This window comes from Syngnathus acus, chromosome 4, assembly GCF_901709675.1.
Source record: "Syngnathus acus chromosome 4, fSynAcu1.2, whole genome shotgun sequence".
Lineage (NCBI taxonomy): Eukaryota > Metazoa > Chordata > Actinopteri > Syngnathiformes > Syngnathidae > Syngnathus > Syngnathus acus.
Window position 1 is genome coordinate 9,992,491 of NC_051090.1, and position 15,024 is coordinate 10,007,514.

Sequence of the window (15,024 nt, forward strand, 5' to 3'; positions counted from 1 at the left end):
TTGTATTTTTTTTCTTTCTTTCCACTCAATTCCAAAACAAGCAAACACAGACAACATTGTGCTCGGAATAAGACATCGGGACAAAGTTCGAACCCGGCCGTCATCCCTCGGTGACGCAGACGGCGGTCATGTCCCGTAACCAGAACGCGGCGCACGACAAATCGTCCAACCGCACGGCACGCAATTTATTGACAAACACGGCATCTTCTCACACAGCTAAATACGGCGCGCCTGGACACGGGCCGCTGGGAAGCGCAGATGAGAGGCACCTTAGCGTGACGCCGCTCGGCCCCAATGAAAGGCCTCAATTAGCCCGGCCCGGAATAGAAGACAGATTAACAACAAGACGCAAACACTTTTAATCAGCGTCTCGCTAACATGCCATTACATGAACTCATCAGAGATGCGGGAGGAGAAACATCAAAGGGGACTTGGAGTGAAAATGCGTCCATGTTTAGCGAAGCTTACTGCTGCCGCACAAACAGAGAAAAGGCTCAGTGTCACGTAATTACCGGAAAGAATTGTTGTTGTAATGATAAATATCGCTCATTATGCGGCGAATTTCTCACGGTATGTCAAGATATCGTGTTTTCACGTTATATTATAAAATCATGTTATTGGAAGATACAATCTTTTCACGTTATCAAGTTATCACGATATTTGATATTTTATGATGTTTTCACGTGAGATAAGAATCATTATGACGCATTTGTTATGTACATTATTTCAGTACATGTATTCAGGTTATCACTTTATTTCATAACAATATTTTCATATGAAATTAGCACGTTTTTTACATGAGGTGATTTTCACCTTTGGTGAATGTATCATGTAATTTCAAAATATGTTTTCACGCTATAATGTGACATCACATTATTTCAAGATTTGACGGTTTTATGTTTAATAGCGCAAGTTGAGCACAAAGCACAATCTAACTTTGACTGTGGCTGCAATACGCTTCTTTCTGTACACGTTGAGACAAATATAAATTAAATTTAAAAAAGTTGTGCAAGACCGTTTTGCACCGAGCTACGCCTTATAGAGAAAACAACCCACCTTTTTAAGTTTGTAAACAATCTACGCCGGGGTACTTCTCGGTGGCGGGAAAGTCAGCGTCTACCACTGACTCAGTTGCTCCGCGATTGTTTGAGAATTGTCATTCCACGGAGCAATAAACACCATTGAAGGTAGAAAATAAGATAAATAATAGAAATATCTATTTGCATGTGTAACAAAAACAAGCAGCTAAAAACAACACTGTATTTTGAACACGTACAGTACTGTGAAAAAAGTCCAATGGGTTCTCGTTTTTTTCCAGGAATCTGAGAAAAACACACCACATTGAACACATCATTCGGATGCAATTTTGAGAAGGATCTGGAGAAAGGTGCCTATTCGCTCAACACAGACTTTTACACAGTACTGTCTCTTTGGGACAATGTGTTATTCCGTACGTCTGTCTGTCCGTCCAGATATAGGTACGTCTAGCCATCCGTCTCTCCATGGACGTTCTCCATGTGCACTTTGAGGTAGTCGTTGCGCGTGAACTTCTTGTGGCAAAGCTGGCACTCGGCCATGGGCCGGTTGGGGTTGTGAGTCAGCTTGTGGCGACTCAGCATTTTCTTCAGGCTGAAGGACAGGTCACACACCTGCAGCCGCAGAAAAATAAGAGGAAAGGAAATTTGAACAATGCTAGCAGATAGCATGCTAAAAACACAAATGGACCCATTCATGTTTATTTTGGTGCGTTCCTACTTCCTGTTTTGGGTTCCCTTTTCCCATTCTCTTGATCAACTGCAGTTTTTTGTCAGCAAAGAACTTTGGTTTTGGATCTCTGCATCCATTTCGTGTCATTCCAAAATACATGGTTGAGCAACATGTAGCGTGAAGGTGAAGGATACTCACGTCGCACTGGAAAGGTTTTTCTCCCGTGTGCGTCCTCATGTGTTCATCCAGGCCTCTTTTCTGACTGAAAGCTTTGTTGCACTCGCTGCATTTGTACGGCTTCTCCTGCAATGCACACGTGAACGCACAAGGTTACATAATTCTCCTCAATTATTTCTCGTAATTTCTGTTTATTTCTATTTTGCCAACAGGCTGTTATCATGAGTAACTGTTAAGGAACAATCACATGACAAGTGATTTGAACACATATCGTCTCGCCCGTACCAAGATGGCTTCTTGACCTCTGTCAGGGCGTGGCTCAAATCTACGGGCCCACCCGCACCCTGATTGGATGCCGCTGTTAATTGTCACAGGCGCCCCCAGTCACTGTGGGTACGATAGCAAAGGCTATGTTTGGGCATGTTTGGTCCCCCGTTGTCAAGGCAACGGGGGTGAATGCAGGAAGTTGAAGGCCTGGGAAAAAAACGCTATCATGTGGGCGGGGCTCGGCTGACACAGGATACAAAAGGCCGTGTGTGTGTGTGTGTGTGTGTGTTGTGAGTGTTTGTTAGCATCTAATTCAGGGGTGTCCAAGGTTTTTCTTCCAAGGGGAGCAAACAGGAAATTGAAGCATATAAAGGCTATTTTAACATTCTTCGCCCTCTTTTTATGAAAACAAATAGAATAGAAATGTTGATATTTTATTTATAAATACTTCTTTTGGGATTTTGCACATTTACGACAATCAATGCATCATTCGTGCTATTGGCCAACGATGTGTGATTGGGGAAAGGAACATGTCTCTCTTTTGGGGTAGCGGGCCACGAATGGCCCCAGGACCATATTTTGAACACACCGATCACATGGAATATCTTTTGGCCATGAAAAAAAAAAGGAGGTTAAAGTTGAAGGGTCAGAAAACACATGGACACGAGGCTTTTAGCGTACCCACAATGCTTCGGTGCGCGCGACCCCGTTAACACGCAACATCTGTACCTGTTGACCTTCACTCTGCGCCAGCTGTTCAGCCTGATGACCTCTGACCCGATGGAAAAGGCAAAGCTTCGAGTCTTTGTTTGTTTACGGGGAAGAAAAGCTCACTTCCTCGCGTGGCGTCCTCGTTTGTAAAGCAACATGCAAACAGGAAGCGGCGACTTGGGGCCTGCAGGCGATCCGACGCCAATCCAATTGTTGCATTTTGACATTTGGAGTTCCCCAAGAAGAAGACAAACTATTGATGCTGCACTTGGATTAAAAATAACAAACCCTAAAACGTTGCACTTGGCTAAAAATACAGCATAGTGTTCAAGTTAGTTCAAAAGAAAATGTAGGTAGAGAATTGAATGAGCAGACATTTGATTGGATCATCATGAAACTTTTCAAGTCTGTTTTGCTTGTTTGGTCTGGTGGTTTGTTGTTATTGCGCGAAGGCGTGCGGTGGCGTGGCTTCTCATTACACGCGGAAGTGTTCTTTCATGGTCCTTTTAAACACACACGGCAGCATGTTCTTGTCTTTAATTGAGGTTGACGCAGGTCACTGTTGAAATCAAACAAAAACATTTTCTCTGGACGATTCCTCCGTGACCCGCCGTTGGCCCACCGAGGCACCTTTTAATATGCGTCTGCTCGTCGCACCGCCAAAGCCACATGACCGGTTTAAAAAAAATGACTTTATTAAAAAGCTCCTCGTAACCGCAGCCGTTCAAATGTGTTTCATTCTGACTCGCCGCTGATGCTGTTTTGTGCCCAAACACACACACGACAAAGCGTGACCCTGCGTGCTAGTGCTAAGAGTTTAACGTGCTCGCGGAACAAAGCGAACCTCCGAAGGTGACGCTGACGAAAGTGTGCAAAGCATAGACGAATGAAGTGAAAAAATAGAGAAACCAAATTGGGGCCTGAATTTTCCTTCCTGACTTGACTTTAGATTCACACGCTGGTAAAAAAAGTTCCCAGTCGTCTTGTTGAGTCGACTGTTTACAAAAAAGGTAAACAGCAACTACTTTTAAGCACGTGGACGTATCGAGACTGGGAGTCTGGCTACTTTCCCAAGCTTGTATATACTGCGGCTGTATATGTGTCATGGGGAGGTTTTTGTCACCGAGGACATGGATAAAAGCTAAACACGCGCGGCATAAGCGACTTCCCGCACGTACGTATTTATTCAGGCGCTACTTTGTGCGGCTCAGAGGAAGCTATTTTGGGGCTAAATGTGTGGTGAGTCGGCGTGAATCACGGCGAGTGGGTCACGGAGAGGACGCAAGACAAACGTAGTTGTGAGAAAAACTTTTGAGATCTAGTAAGTTTTGTTTTTGATTTTCCAGGATCAAAAAAGCCATCAAGAAAGAATTGCTCACATAGTTAAAGTCAAGAATTTGGGCATCGGTTCCGTGCTTAATCCCGCCAACACGTCGGTAATAAGTACGCCGGTGAGACGATCCAGATGTTGGACGTTACATCAATGTGCATTTTAGAAGACAACTATAGCAACTGGCAAAAGGAGAGAAGAAGCGGTGGAAGACTTACTCGAGTGTGGGTGCGGATGTGCATCTTCAGACCATCGTTCTTGCTGAATGCTTTGTCGCAGTACGGGCACTGGTAGGGACGCTCACCTGCGGGATCAAACGGATACGTTGAAAGGTTCCGCAGCAAAATGCGGTTCGGACGTGTACCATGTGCCCTCAAGTTGACACATTAAGTTTTAGGGACATTTCTGTGCATGGGAGCTAGCATTCGCACTGAAGAACACACGTCTTCAATCAAGTCATCCACAAACAGCTGCTCGGACTGCGTGTCCGCTTTATCTCTGTGTGATCTCCAAAACCGACTTGACCCAGCTACCGGCGGAGCGCAAGCGTTTTGCTTTTCGAGCCACACAAAATCGACGCTGCCCCGGCGAACGTTTGTGTTGGCTGGGAAAAAACATCCTGGCTCGCCGTCCCTACGCTTCGGGGAGCACATCAGGCGCGAGACCGGTCGGAATGAAAAGCGACTCCGGCCAAAAAGAAAAAAAAAAATTCTCTGCGAATCATCCCCATCTGAGCGCACCCCCGAAAGATGACAAAGGGGAAGTGACAGGCTGTCAGTCAAAGGCCGCCCGGACACATGGATCTGTTTTAGCGTGCGCGTGATCCGCTTGCACCACACTTGATTGCTGATCTTAAGAGAGAAAAAAAAAAGAAGTAGCATGAGGTCACTATTTATGAGCCATGAAAGCCTTTTGACAGGATCCACTCAAAACGATCTTGGACTCACATTTTATTGCATTGTGAAGATTGTACGTAGTGAAGCATATGTGACACAAATGTATCAAATCGAGCTTATAAATCCAAGAAATGTCAGCAGCGTGCTTTAAAGCATCAGGTAACGTTGGCCTACGATGCGAGGTTATTTTTGCAAAGGCAAGCGAGCGCTTGATTTGAGGTTAATTAGCTGCAACCGCTTAGGGATGTGCCACGCAAACGCTCTCAATAAAGCCAAAGGCGTCGTGGGGAAAACAAGATATAATGGCTTCTTGGCTTTTTCACAGCTAAGCAGACAAGATGCCGGAAAGATGTTATTCCAAATTGTTTCATTAAAATCCAATTATGAAGTTGTTCTCATGGCATAAGGGTGTTAACTTTGAATTACTGAATTTACTTTGAACGGATACATAAAAACAGATGCCATTCCATTTTACTCAAGATTGTGGCTGAGGGAATTCAATTAATCAACTCTAAAGGAGACTGGTTGTCTGTAAGATGTTTCGGTGAGGCGGAGGGCTTTAATTGTACAGACAGAAACATTTGCTAAAATATTTCCTAAAATGCATCATGTTGACTGGGGCTACAGAATGAATCGAATTGTAATCGTGAGCACTGCTGCTTATCTAATCAAGCACTTTTTCAACCACCAGGGGGCGGACGCATGACTGGTCACACAGAGAGCTGAAAGTCCAGCAAAAATTGGAGATGATCAGCTCGTGCCTTGAGAGGAATTGACATCTGTTGTCGCAACTTTGTGATTGCACTTAGCTAGCTAGAAACTAGAAGCTAGCTGGCAGGCGGGCGTGGCCGTCTGTGCCGCACATTAGCGGACAATAGCCAGATCCTGCGAGGGCCGCTATCCAAAGCCACACTGGCACACCGCACTGCGCCACTGTTAGCACGCTAATGCCTTCCCCAGGACTTAACCCAATACCACACACAAGCATACGCTACGCTACACAAGGCATCGGGTTTACGCGCTTTCAAAACACATCTGGCCTTCACATTTTCCTGTTTGTCAACAACAAAAAAAAGGTCCGCAGGCTCAAAGTGCACCAGGGGAAAGGGGATTTTCGGGACATATTGCCATGCATCATCGGGCCGCCAAGTCTGGCGTCGTCTCATTACTTCCTGCCACCACGGAAAACAATTGTTTTTGTCACGATTTAAGCGACAAATGCGGGTGTCTTCTCAGAAGTAACAACTACAGCACGGAGCTGCGACGGCTCTCTGTAACCGTCTTGCCTTTCGCTAGTGCTCTTGAGTGAACGTAACGGGAAACCTGTACTTATTCTCCAGATTGAACCAGATTGCTCGGGGATTACGGGGAGGCGGTGCCGGTTTTACGAGTGCCGCGACGCTAACTGATTTAGCATGTGCTGAAACGGAATACCATCTATTTGACCCCCGGGCATCTAGACGTAACAACCCTCGCCTCCCCCCACCTCTATAGCTTCTCCCACCGTGGCTCTCTTCTGCTAATTGATCCTTTTGCTCTCTATGAGAAGAGTTGGGAAAAGTACTTATACTCTGTACTTACTGTAAGTAGAAATACAGACTAGCGTGTTTTATGCTAATGTTAACTGTATTTACAACTTTACGACCGCGCAAGCAGCACGCTCAGACTTGCATACAAATTAGGCCCAGCCTAGTTTTACAGTACAGGTGTACTTTTTGTGGAATTAAACTTGTGAAAAATCTAACAAATTTCTGGGACGAGGAATTTATACTTCAACTGTTTCAAAATTAGGAGGCTCTGGGTTCAAATCTGGAAACTAAACTAAACTGCTAGCTAAATTTCCCAATTGTCAGTGACACACTTTTGTCCAAATACCCCAGGATTAAGATTTACGCCTCAATGTTTACCCTCGTCAGTAACGAAGTATTTGTAATTTGTTACTTTCCACTGCTGTCAGCAGATCTGTTTAGCAGATGGTCAGGCTTTGTCGCAGTCTGCTGTTACGAAGAACGCTTTTGGAGCCTGAAAGACATTAGCGCTGTCTGTCACGATTAATCCCCCGGCTTCCTCCGCTTGAGCCACAGTCCGCTCAGTCCACTCAGTCCACTCAGTCCGCTCAGTCCGCTCAGTTCACTCAGTCCACTCAGTCCACTCAGTCCACCGTCCTTCTGGCATGCCAACAGGGGGCTGCGGAGTAATGCGATATGGCCGATAAAAGATTGCCTTTGATGCGCCCCGAGGAATGCCTGACAACTTGACCTTGGTGCTACAACAAGCGCCTCCACTTCCGCAAACTCTTCTCGCACCCCGGGACATTTGACGTATCCATAACGGAAATTTGAGATATCTGTGCATACGTTTTCTAACGCTTATTCATGGGTGAGTTGGATCTCATCCCAGCCGACTGCCGCCACAATCTGAAAGAGGGAGGACAGGCCGTGTCCAAAATAAATCTAAGAGGGGGAACTGAAGGACCGGAAAACAAAACCCAGAATATTAGATTGCGAGGCCAATATACAATTCACATTTTATAGCATGCTAACGAATTCCAGGTTGTTACCACGACAACAACGGTGACAAAACAATCCGTGTTCCCGATGAAACCGTCTTTCCGTACTTTTCAAATCTGGTCTGCGCACAATTAGCGTAACAAATGACAGCGAGATGGAGACTATTACGTGAACAAGTGACTTCGGAAAGCAAGACCAAAAAAAAAAAGTGAATTGTATATCGGCTTGTTTATTGGAAGTTGTCTCCCCCGGGAAGGGAATATTTGCAGAGGCCGACTGATACCAGATCAGGCGCAGCACGCATGGCAGACATTAGTAGGACTCATTGACAAGCTTGTCTATGTAATTACAGCAATGCTTCATAATCTAAGTGGCAGCGCATTCCCTTTTTATTGTGGGTTTATGGAATGGCTCGTTGAGTTTAATTTGGAAACTGGCTAGTTGCAACCATTTGAATCATGACGACCCAGTTGAGAATTTGGGTTCGTTGATTTAATAAGGATTGGGATGTCAATTGCTCTTCGTATCAAAACGTTAGTGGCCACTGACTAATTACTGGGTCAAACAAAACACTGTGTTGCATTGACTCCAATGAAGTATTATGCTTCCCCTCCCACCATGGACCGCTTCCAAGCATTGATGGGCTGTCAGGTTTACTTGCACCCGCTTCAACTAGGTTTCTCATTTCCATTCGATTGTACACATACAACTACTATATACATCCACTTAAGGCCTCCAGTGGCTGAAATATCGAAGTCAGACTTGGGGCTTTTTTCATGAATATGCACAGCCACTTTCTTGAGAGTTGGGAAAGCATGAAAGCTTGATTTGTTCAAACGCGGTTCCCCGAGTTTACACTGCAAACTGTGCCTGAACGAGACTTTTCCAATGATGTCACAGTGACAGTTACGGCCTCAAATATTCTCCACCGTCCCATTTTTGGTTCTTGGCCATGTTCTATGTGTACACACACAAACACACACACACACGGACTGGGAAAATCCACCCTCACCGCGTTTTGATGTAGCGACGGAGCCATTTTTGCACCAGTGTAGGAGCCAAGAGAATAAATTAGCAAAAGAAGAGAAGGATTCATCACGACTACCGAGTTGCACAAAGTCGCGGCCGCGCTCCGACCAGCGTTTTTTGACAGCTGGCATTTTACGGCTTGTTGGTGATCTCATAGCGGGGCAGCCCGGCCAGGCCGCGCCAGCCGCTGCGGGACGGCGACTAATTTGTTTGACTTGAGCATGATCAAACACCATTAAAGGGAAACGTAATCCAAGCTAAATATACAGCCACCACGACGAGATTTACGGCTGCGCGTTTTTCCCGTATTCCATGTCTTGGTTTGACCCGCTTCTTTCATCAATGGTGGGAAGTAACAAAGTACAACTACCGTAATTTTCGGACTATAAGTCGCACCGGAGTATAAGTCGCACCAGCCATAAAATGCCCAAAAAAGTGAAAAAAACCCATATATATGTATATAAATCGCTCCTGAGTATAAGTCGCCCCCCCACCCAAACTATGAAAAAAAAACGCGACTTATAGTCCGAAAATTACGGTACTTTGTTACTGAACGTCACTCTTGCATAGTGTTTAGATCAAATTTGACCTGTTTTGACAATCAGAATACTCAATGTTGTTTTTGCACCCTGAAGTTTGATTTTCCTGAAGTCACCCGAAATACGCAACACTAAAAATAGTTCAAGATGTCAGACTTTTGTAGGGATTCTACGTGTCCTTGTACTTGAGTACAAAATGCGAGTACTTTTGCCGTCTGTCTGTCATCGTGCCGGCCACGATTTGAAGGGAGGGAGATGAAGGAGAGGAAATCTCCTGGGAATCTTTTACAACGTCGTTTGTGTGGTGCGGATAAATAATCAGCTGCCAAAGGTTCCTGTGCAGCAGGAAGACAAACAAGATTAGCGGCGCGTTGTCCATTTTATGAGGTTTTTAGCTCAGCTGGAGGCAGTCTTTTGCAGATTACTGACAGGCCCGGCCAGAGCGGCCGCTTGCCGGAGCCCCGGGGCGAGTCAAACAATTTGCGGATATGATAAAAATGTTTTCTTTGTAAATGTTTCCAAAAGTCACACTGGACACTGGAATGTGAGAAAACGGAAATAAAACAATCACCACGGGTCTACTTGACGTCTTCATTGTCAATGGGTGACTCAACTGCTGTGTCGTGATTATTTTGTATTCTTACTGTATATTTGGATATGGACGGCATGGTGGGCTAATGGCTAGCATGTCTGCTTGTGGGTCAAGAGATTATAGGGTTTGAATCTTTGTTATCATGCGCATGTCAATTTGACCCAAATCCGTTGATACAAACATAACTGGAGGGTTAAAGTTGTTTCTCACTACATTATGTTGATTTCACACTTTTCACAGCTCCGACACAACATTTATACAAGTCTAGAGTCTTTCTTCTTCTGTCTGAGAACAACGTGACCTTGTGGGGATGGCCGCTCCGGGCACGACTCACGCCTTTCACCGAGGCTTCGTACACAAAAACGCGGACACACACAACAAACACGCGCACACAAAAATCTCCACCTATAGAAGGAGGGGACAGATTTACAGCCAGTCGGGGTCACGGGTCGTCCGGCTGGATGCTTTCTTGGAGTGCTCTTTTCTCCCTTTGCTCCTTTCTTTCTTTGAGGTGTCCTCTCGGCTCCCACCCCTCCCCCAGCATTCCTCCCTTTTGTTTATTCTACATAAATACAATCAGAGCGGGCCACACGGCTTTACATTCTCCAGCGCCTTACACACATCCACAGAAGCACACACATTTACAAAGGAAGCTATTGACAAAGATGGAGACCACACTGAGCGCGGCAACACCTGAAGGCAGCCAATGAAACGGAAGACCCGGTAGAGACGTTTTTGCACAGCCATTGTCGCAACAGCATCCTACACATCAGATCCGCCTGGAGATTTTTAGTTAGGCCATAAGTTCCTGGGTCAAGCTCTTGACGGAAAGTGAGTGTCAGGTGTTCAACGTCACACTCCTGTCCTTCAAGACCACACCAAGTGAGACAGACGCTTTATCAAGACGAGAGAGAGAGAGAGAGAGAGAGAGAGAGAGAGAGAGAGAGAGAGAGAGAGAGAGAGAGAGAGAGAGAGAGAGAGAGAGAGAGAGAGAGAGAGAGAGAGAGAGAGAGAGAGAGAGAGAGAGAGAGAGAGAGAGAGAGAGAGAGAGAGAGAGAATTGATACAGAGACAATACCAAGACTTTTGGAAGTCGAGACAGAGAAAAGACCGAGACTTGTGGAGGTTGAGACTGAGATGAGAACTCATGGAGCATCATCTTCTTTTTGACTGACACTGACACAAACTATGGCAGGAGGGACGAAGGCTAAAATCATCATTTAAACTATTTCCTCTGTTTTCACGATGACTCTGCATTGGTCAAGTGACACTACAAAAAAGAAAAAAAGTCGCTTGGTAAATCAACGTATCACTGACTGATGTTTTGATTGTCCGGAATTTGCATGAGTTTATCTGCTGACATAAATAAACTGACATCATTTATCCCAACACGGCAAGAGAATAAAGATGGGGGAGAAGCCAAGTGTGTGCGGGCGTGCGTGTGGTCATGCCAGGTCTCGGCAGCAGTCAGTTGGTAAGGAGATGCGCAGGAATGCGTAGCTTTCCAGTTTAAGGCCCTTTAATGAACATCCAAGCGCTCCATTCTGTCTGGTAGCCATGTGTGCAGCGCATTTCCAGATCATGTTTGGGGGGGGTAAGCAACTGAGAAATGTACCAGTGGGAAATGGATCAAACTACCGGATGAATTTTTGTTTGCGGTTGCTTTTAACACATTTTCAGCTCTAAAAATGGCCTCATTTAAGCAAGAAATGTCAGGGGGAAAGTGCACTGTCATGCTTGAGTTGGGGGTAATTTAAGAAAAGCTTGTCATAAACATATTACAGACATCTGCTAACTGTTTTAAATTGGGAAAATGCGGCCTGCCGGAAGATTTTGAATGAATATGAACTCGCTTCCTTTTTCATTGCTGCACATTCACGGCATAATATGTTACAATTTAATTCCATTTCGGCCTCTTAGATCCCCTTTAACATTCTTTAATTATGTTAAGTTTGCTGCGCACCGAACCCCCCCCCCCCCCCGAAATGCAGACAGACCAATCACAGCGTGGCATAGAAAAGTACTCCACCGCATGCCGTGTCTGTAGAATTATGCCAAGTATGTTTGTATTAAGGTCATTGAACGTTATGCTTCTCAGCCAGCTAAGCTAACGAGACTAGCATGACCCCACTGACCTGTGTGACTGCGGATGTGGACCCTCAGCGTGCCGTTGCTGGCAAACTTTTGTCCGCAGTACGGGCAGATCTTCTCCTTCTCGCCTGTGTGCGTCTGCAACAAAAATTTTGCATTAACACTTTTCGCCACACAAAGTCATAGTTTTGCTATTGAGTAAAAGATCACACATTTTCCATCTTGTGGTATCTTGGTACCAGAGAACTATGTTGTTGTTATGTTTTTATTCAATAAAGAAAGACATAATTGAACTAAAGGTTTGTTATCTTTCAGCACTGAAGGTCACGGTGCACATGTGGCCTCATATCCTCCTCCTTCATCTCCCGTCAACTCCCAACAGTCCCTCCCGACCCCCATCGCGCACGGCGACCTGCACCGATTCAACCCCCGCATGCTTCGCCATCCAGCAAACATCACCGGTGTTGCCGCGTCGTAAACGCACCGCCGTGAGGGAAATGCTGCAGGTTGGGAATGCGGGGAATTTACTGGAAACATATTTTATAGCCCGGTGCGGATGGGACTGCTCACCCAGCGAGTCTGTCATTTGCACATTTGACAGAGGTGAGATCAAAACACACAATGCATGCATGTACTTGTTTGCACCCAGACGGGAAAGTACCAGCTGTTACCCCAGATAGGGTAAAAAAAAAAAATAAATATGTAATGTGCTTTTTTAAATGGGATCGAGATCCCTATAATATTTTAATGTATATAATAATGGCAGGACTCAATGAATAGTTTTATGCCCCCATCTACATGGAGACTGCTCCTCAAGAAGTCGTCGTAAAAGTCATTCCTTGGAGAGGATAAAAAAACTTATGCCTGTAAGTATTATCATTGTTTGTCTACACATTTGCCCTTCAATGATTTTCGCCATTATGTAGTAGCATTAAGATAGCGGGGGCATTCCTGAGGCAAATTATTTGCTCGGTTTTAAATAAACCTGTAATTCTCTTTGTTTTATGTTTATGCGACGAGTGACTCGTATACTTTGATTTTCAGTGGCAGAACGAGAACTGCTATTGGTTTGGAAGGATTCCCGAGCACTTGGCAGCCTCAACCCAACGTCCTCCGCCGGCACTCATTTTCTTGATTACAATTGTTTCTTCTGAAAATGTCCACCGCGAGTTCCATTCCAGCTTTTGTAAAGCAGCTCCAGATAGACATCGGCCGGTTGAACTTTCGAAGCCATTTTTCATTTGTACAAAGTCATTTGTCAATTGAAACAATGATTGAAAGCCCAGGCCTGGAGTTCCAAGGCGAACATTTTCGAAGAGTAATGGCAGCCAGATCAAACCGGGAACGTGCGGCGAGCTGTTTGGCCTCACTCTTCGCTGCCATTACTTTTGATTTGCGTCAGGCCAGGCAAAAAAATGTGACGCGGCCTAGCGAGCCTAAGCGAACATGGCATTGAGAAATATTTGACATTGTTTTGTGACGGGCAAAGTTTGCGGCCAGCAGGTTGTCGTTTCCAGCGGCAGCACAACTTTGATCGCCACGAGGACCAGCTGGTGGAAAGGCCGCATTGGCGTCGCTGTTTATGAGTATTCTTTGCAACTTTAGCCAGCTTAGGCGCCGGCATTAGTTTCTTCTTGTTTTTTTCAGCCCGTAGTTGTTTAGCTAATATTTGTGTATCATTCATGAAATATGTCTAACAGACTATACATTTACATATATTATATATGTACATTTTTAGATTTCTGCATTCTGCATTTCTGTACTTCACATTAAACAATTTTTTTTTTTTTTTTAAATGTTCTCATATTTGTGTATTATCCATCCATTATTTCGAGGTTGGTATTCCTAATGCTTTCCAGTATTTGTGCAAAAAGAGAGCATGTGACATGAGCCTAAGCAAACATGGCATTGATAAGTATTTGCCATTATATTGCATGGGGCAACGTTTGCCTCCAGCAGGTTGTCGTCTCCTGCGTTAGGCCCACTTTGATCACGATCCGCGATCACGCAGCGGCCTCCGGGTTCCCCGCTGTTCGGAGACGACCCCCTCCCGACGGCACCCGTCGGCCACGTGGCAAGAAGGCGGTGGCGATTTCAATCTGGATGCACGTTGTCAGATCGCAGGGATGCTAATCAGGGGCTGGATCAGTTTGGGGCTCTGAAAGCCCCGCCGAGCTAATGGACAAGCTGCCGTTTTGAATCAAGGAAGAGATCAATTCCCGGCTTTTATAAGGGCCTCCCTACCTGGGTAGAGATGGACCTTTCTTGCCAGCCATCAACACTGTTTAACTAAAAACGTAGCCGATGTTAACAGAGGTGGCCACCATCCTGAGATATTTAAGGCCTGGTGGTTATCAAAATTTGACTTCGGCCTTTATTTTAAGAGGATGAGAATATTTGGATCACGCTTTGGATTAAGAAGTGTTCCTAATGTTTTGACGTGAGCGTTTTAGCCGTAGCCATATCGCTCACCTTCTTGTGGCTCTTGAGGACGGAGGGCGTGACGAAGGCCTTCTCGCACAGGTCGCACTTGTACTTCTTGTGGCCGTCGTGCACCACCTGGATGTGCACGTTGAGCGTGTCCTTGCGCTTGAAGGTGGCGTTGCACTGGTCGCACTTGAATGTCCGCTCACCTGCGGCGAGAGGGCTTCTTTGTCAACAAAAGCTGCTCCAAGGATATTTTCTTTTTTTTTTTTTAATCATGGCGAAACAATTTGTCTGAGGCCATTACGGGGACTACAAAAGATGACCCCGAGTCAACAATGTGTGTGATGAAAGTTTAAGGTGAACATGAAAAGATTATTTGATAGAATAGAACTAAAACCAGAAAGAACCCCGGTCATAAAATTGGGCCATCATCACAACTTGTCTGCTTATTTAACCCTTTCGATACATTCAGCAACACCGATAAATTATCCATAAGTTTCTTTGCGATTCCATTTCCCCTGATTTCATCAAATATGGGTGACAGCTTTAATCAGTATATTATTGGGCCACCCACAGTAAAATCACCCCACTGATGTATTGTAGGAAGACTGCTATCATATAGCTGGCCTCTTTATCCTACCGAGGTGAGAAATGCCTTCAGCTACATCGCGTCTTTGTCGTTTGTGACAATGCGAGCCGCACAGACCGATTCAGTCACTCGGCCGACAGCGAACACAATATCTTGAAGC

The 15,024-nt window shown here is 45.2% G+C and overlaps 1 protein-coding gene across 5 annotated transcripts in view; it reads right to left on the reverse strand.

The window, feature by feature from the left end:
* The window catches only part of prdm5 (PR domain containing 5), a 44,547-nt gene that overhangs the window by 24,273 nt on the left and 5,250 nt on the right, over positions 1-15,024 (reverse strand). For 3 of the 5 annotated variants that reach the window (XM_037248783.1, XM_037248784.1, XM_037248785.1), the window contains 5 exons: positions 14,321-14,481; positions 11,893-11,986; positions 4,411-4,496; positions 1,906-2,010; positions 341-1,649 (listed from right to left, as the gene is read on the reverse strand). In XM_037248783.1, the coding sequence (XP_037104678.1) occupies positions 1,485-1,649; positions 1,906-2,010; positions 4,411-4,496; positions 11,893-11,986; positions 14,321-14,481 (611 nt within the window). In that variant the 3' untranslated portion in view covers positions 341-1,484. Of the gene's footprint in view, positions 1-340; positions 1,650-1,905; positions 2,011-4,410; positions 4,497-11,892; positions 11,987-14,320; positions 14,482-15,024 lie in introns of those variants that run through there. The other 2 variants (XR_005097658.1, XR_005097659.1) reach the window with 1 other exon arrangement.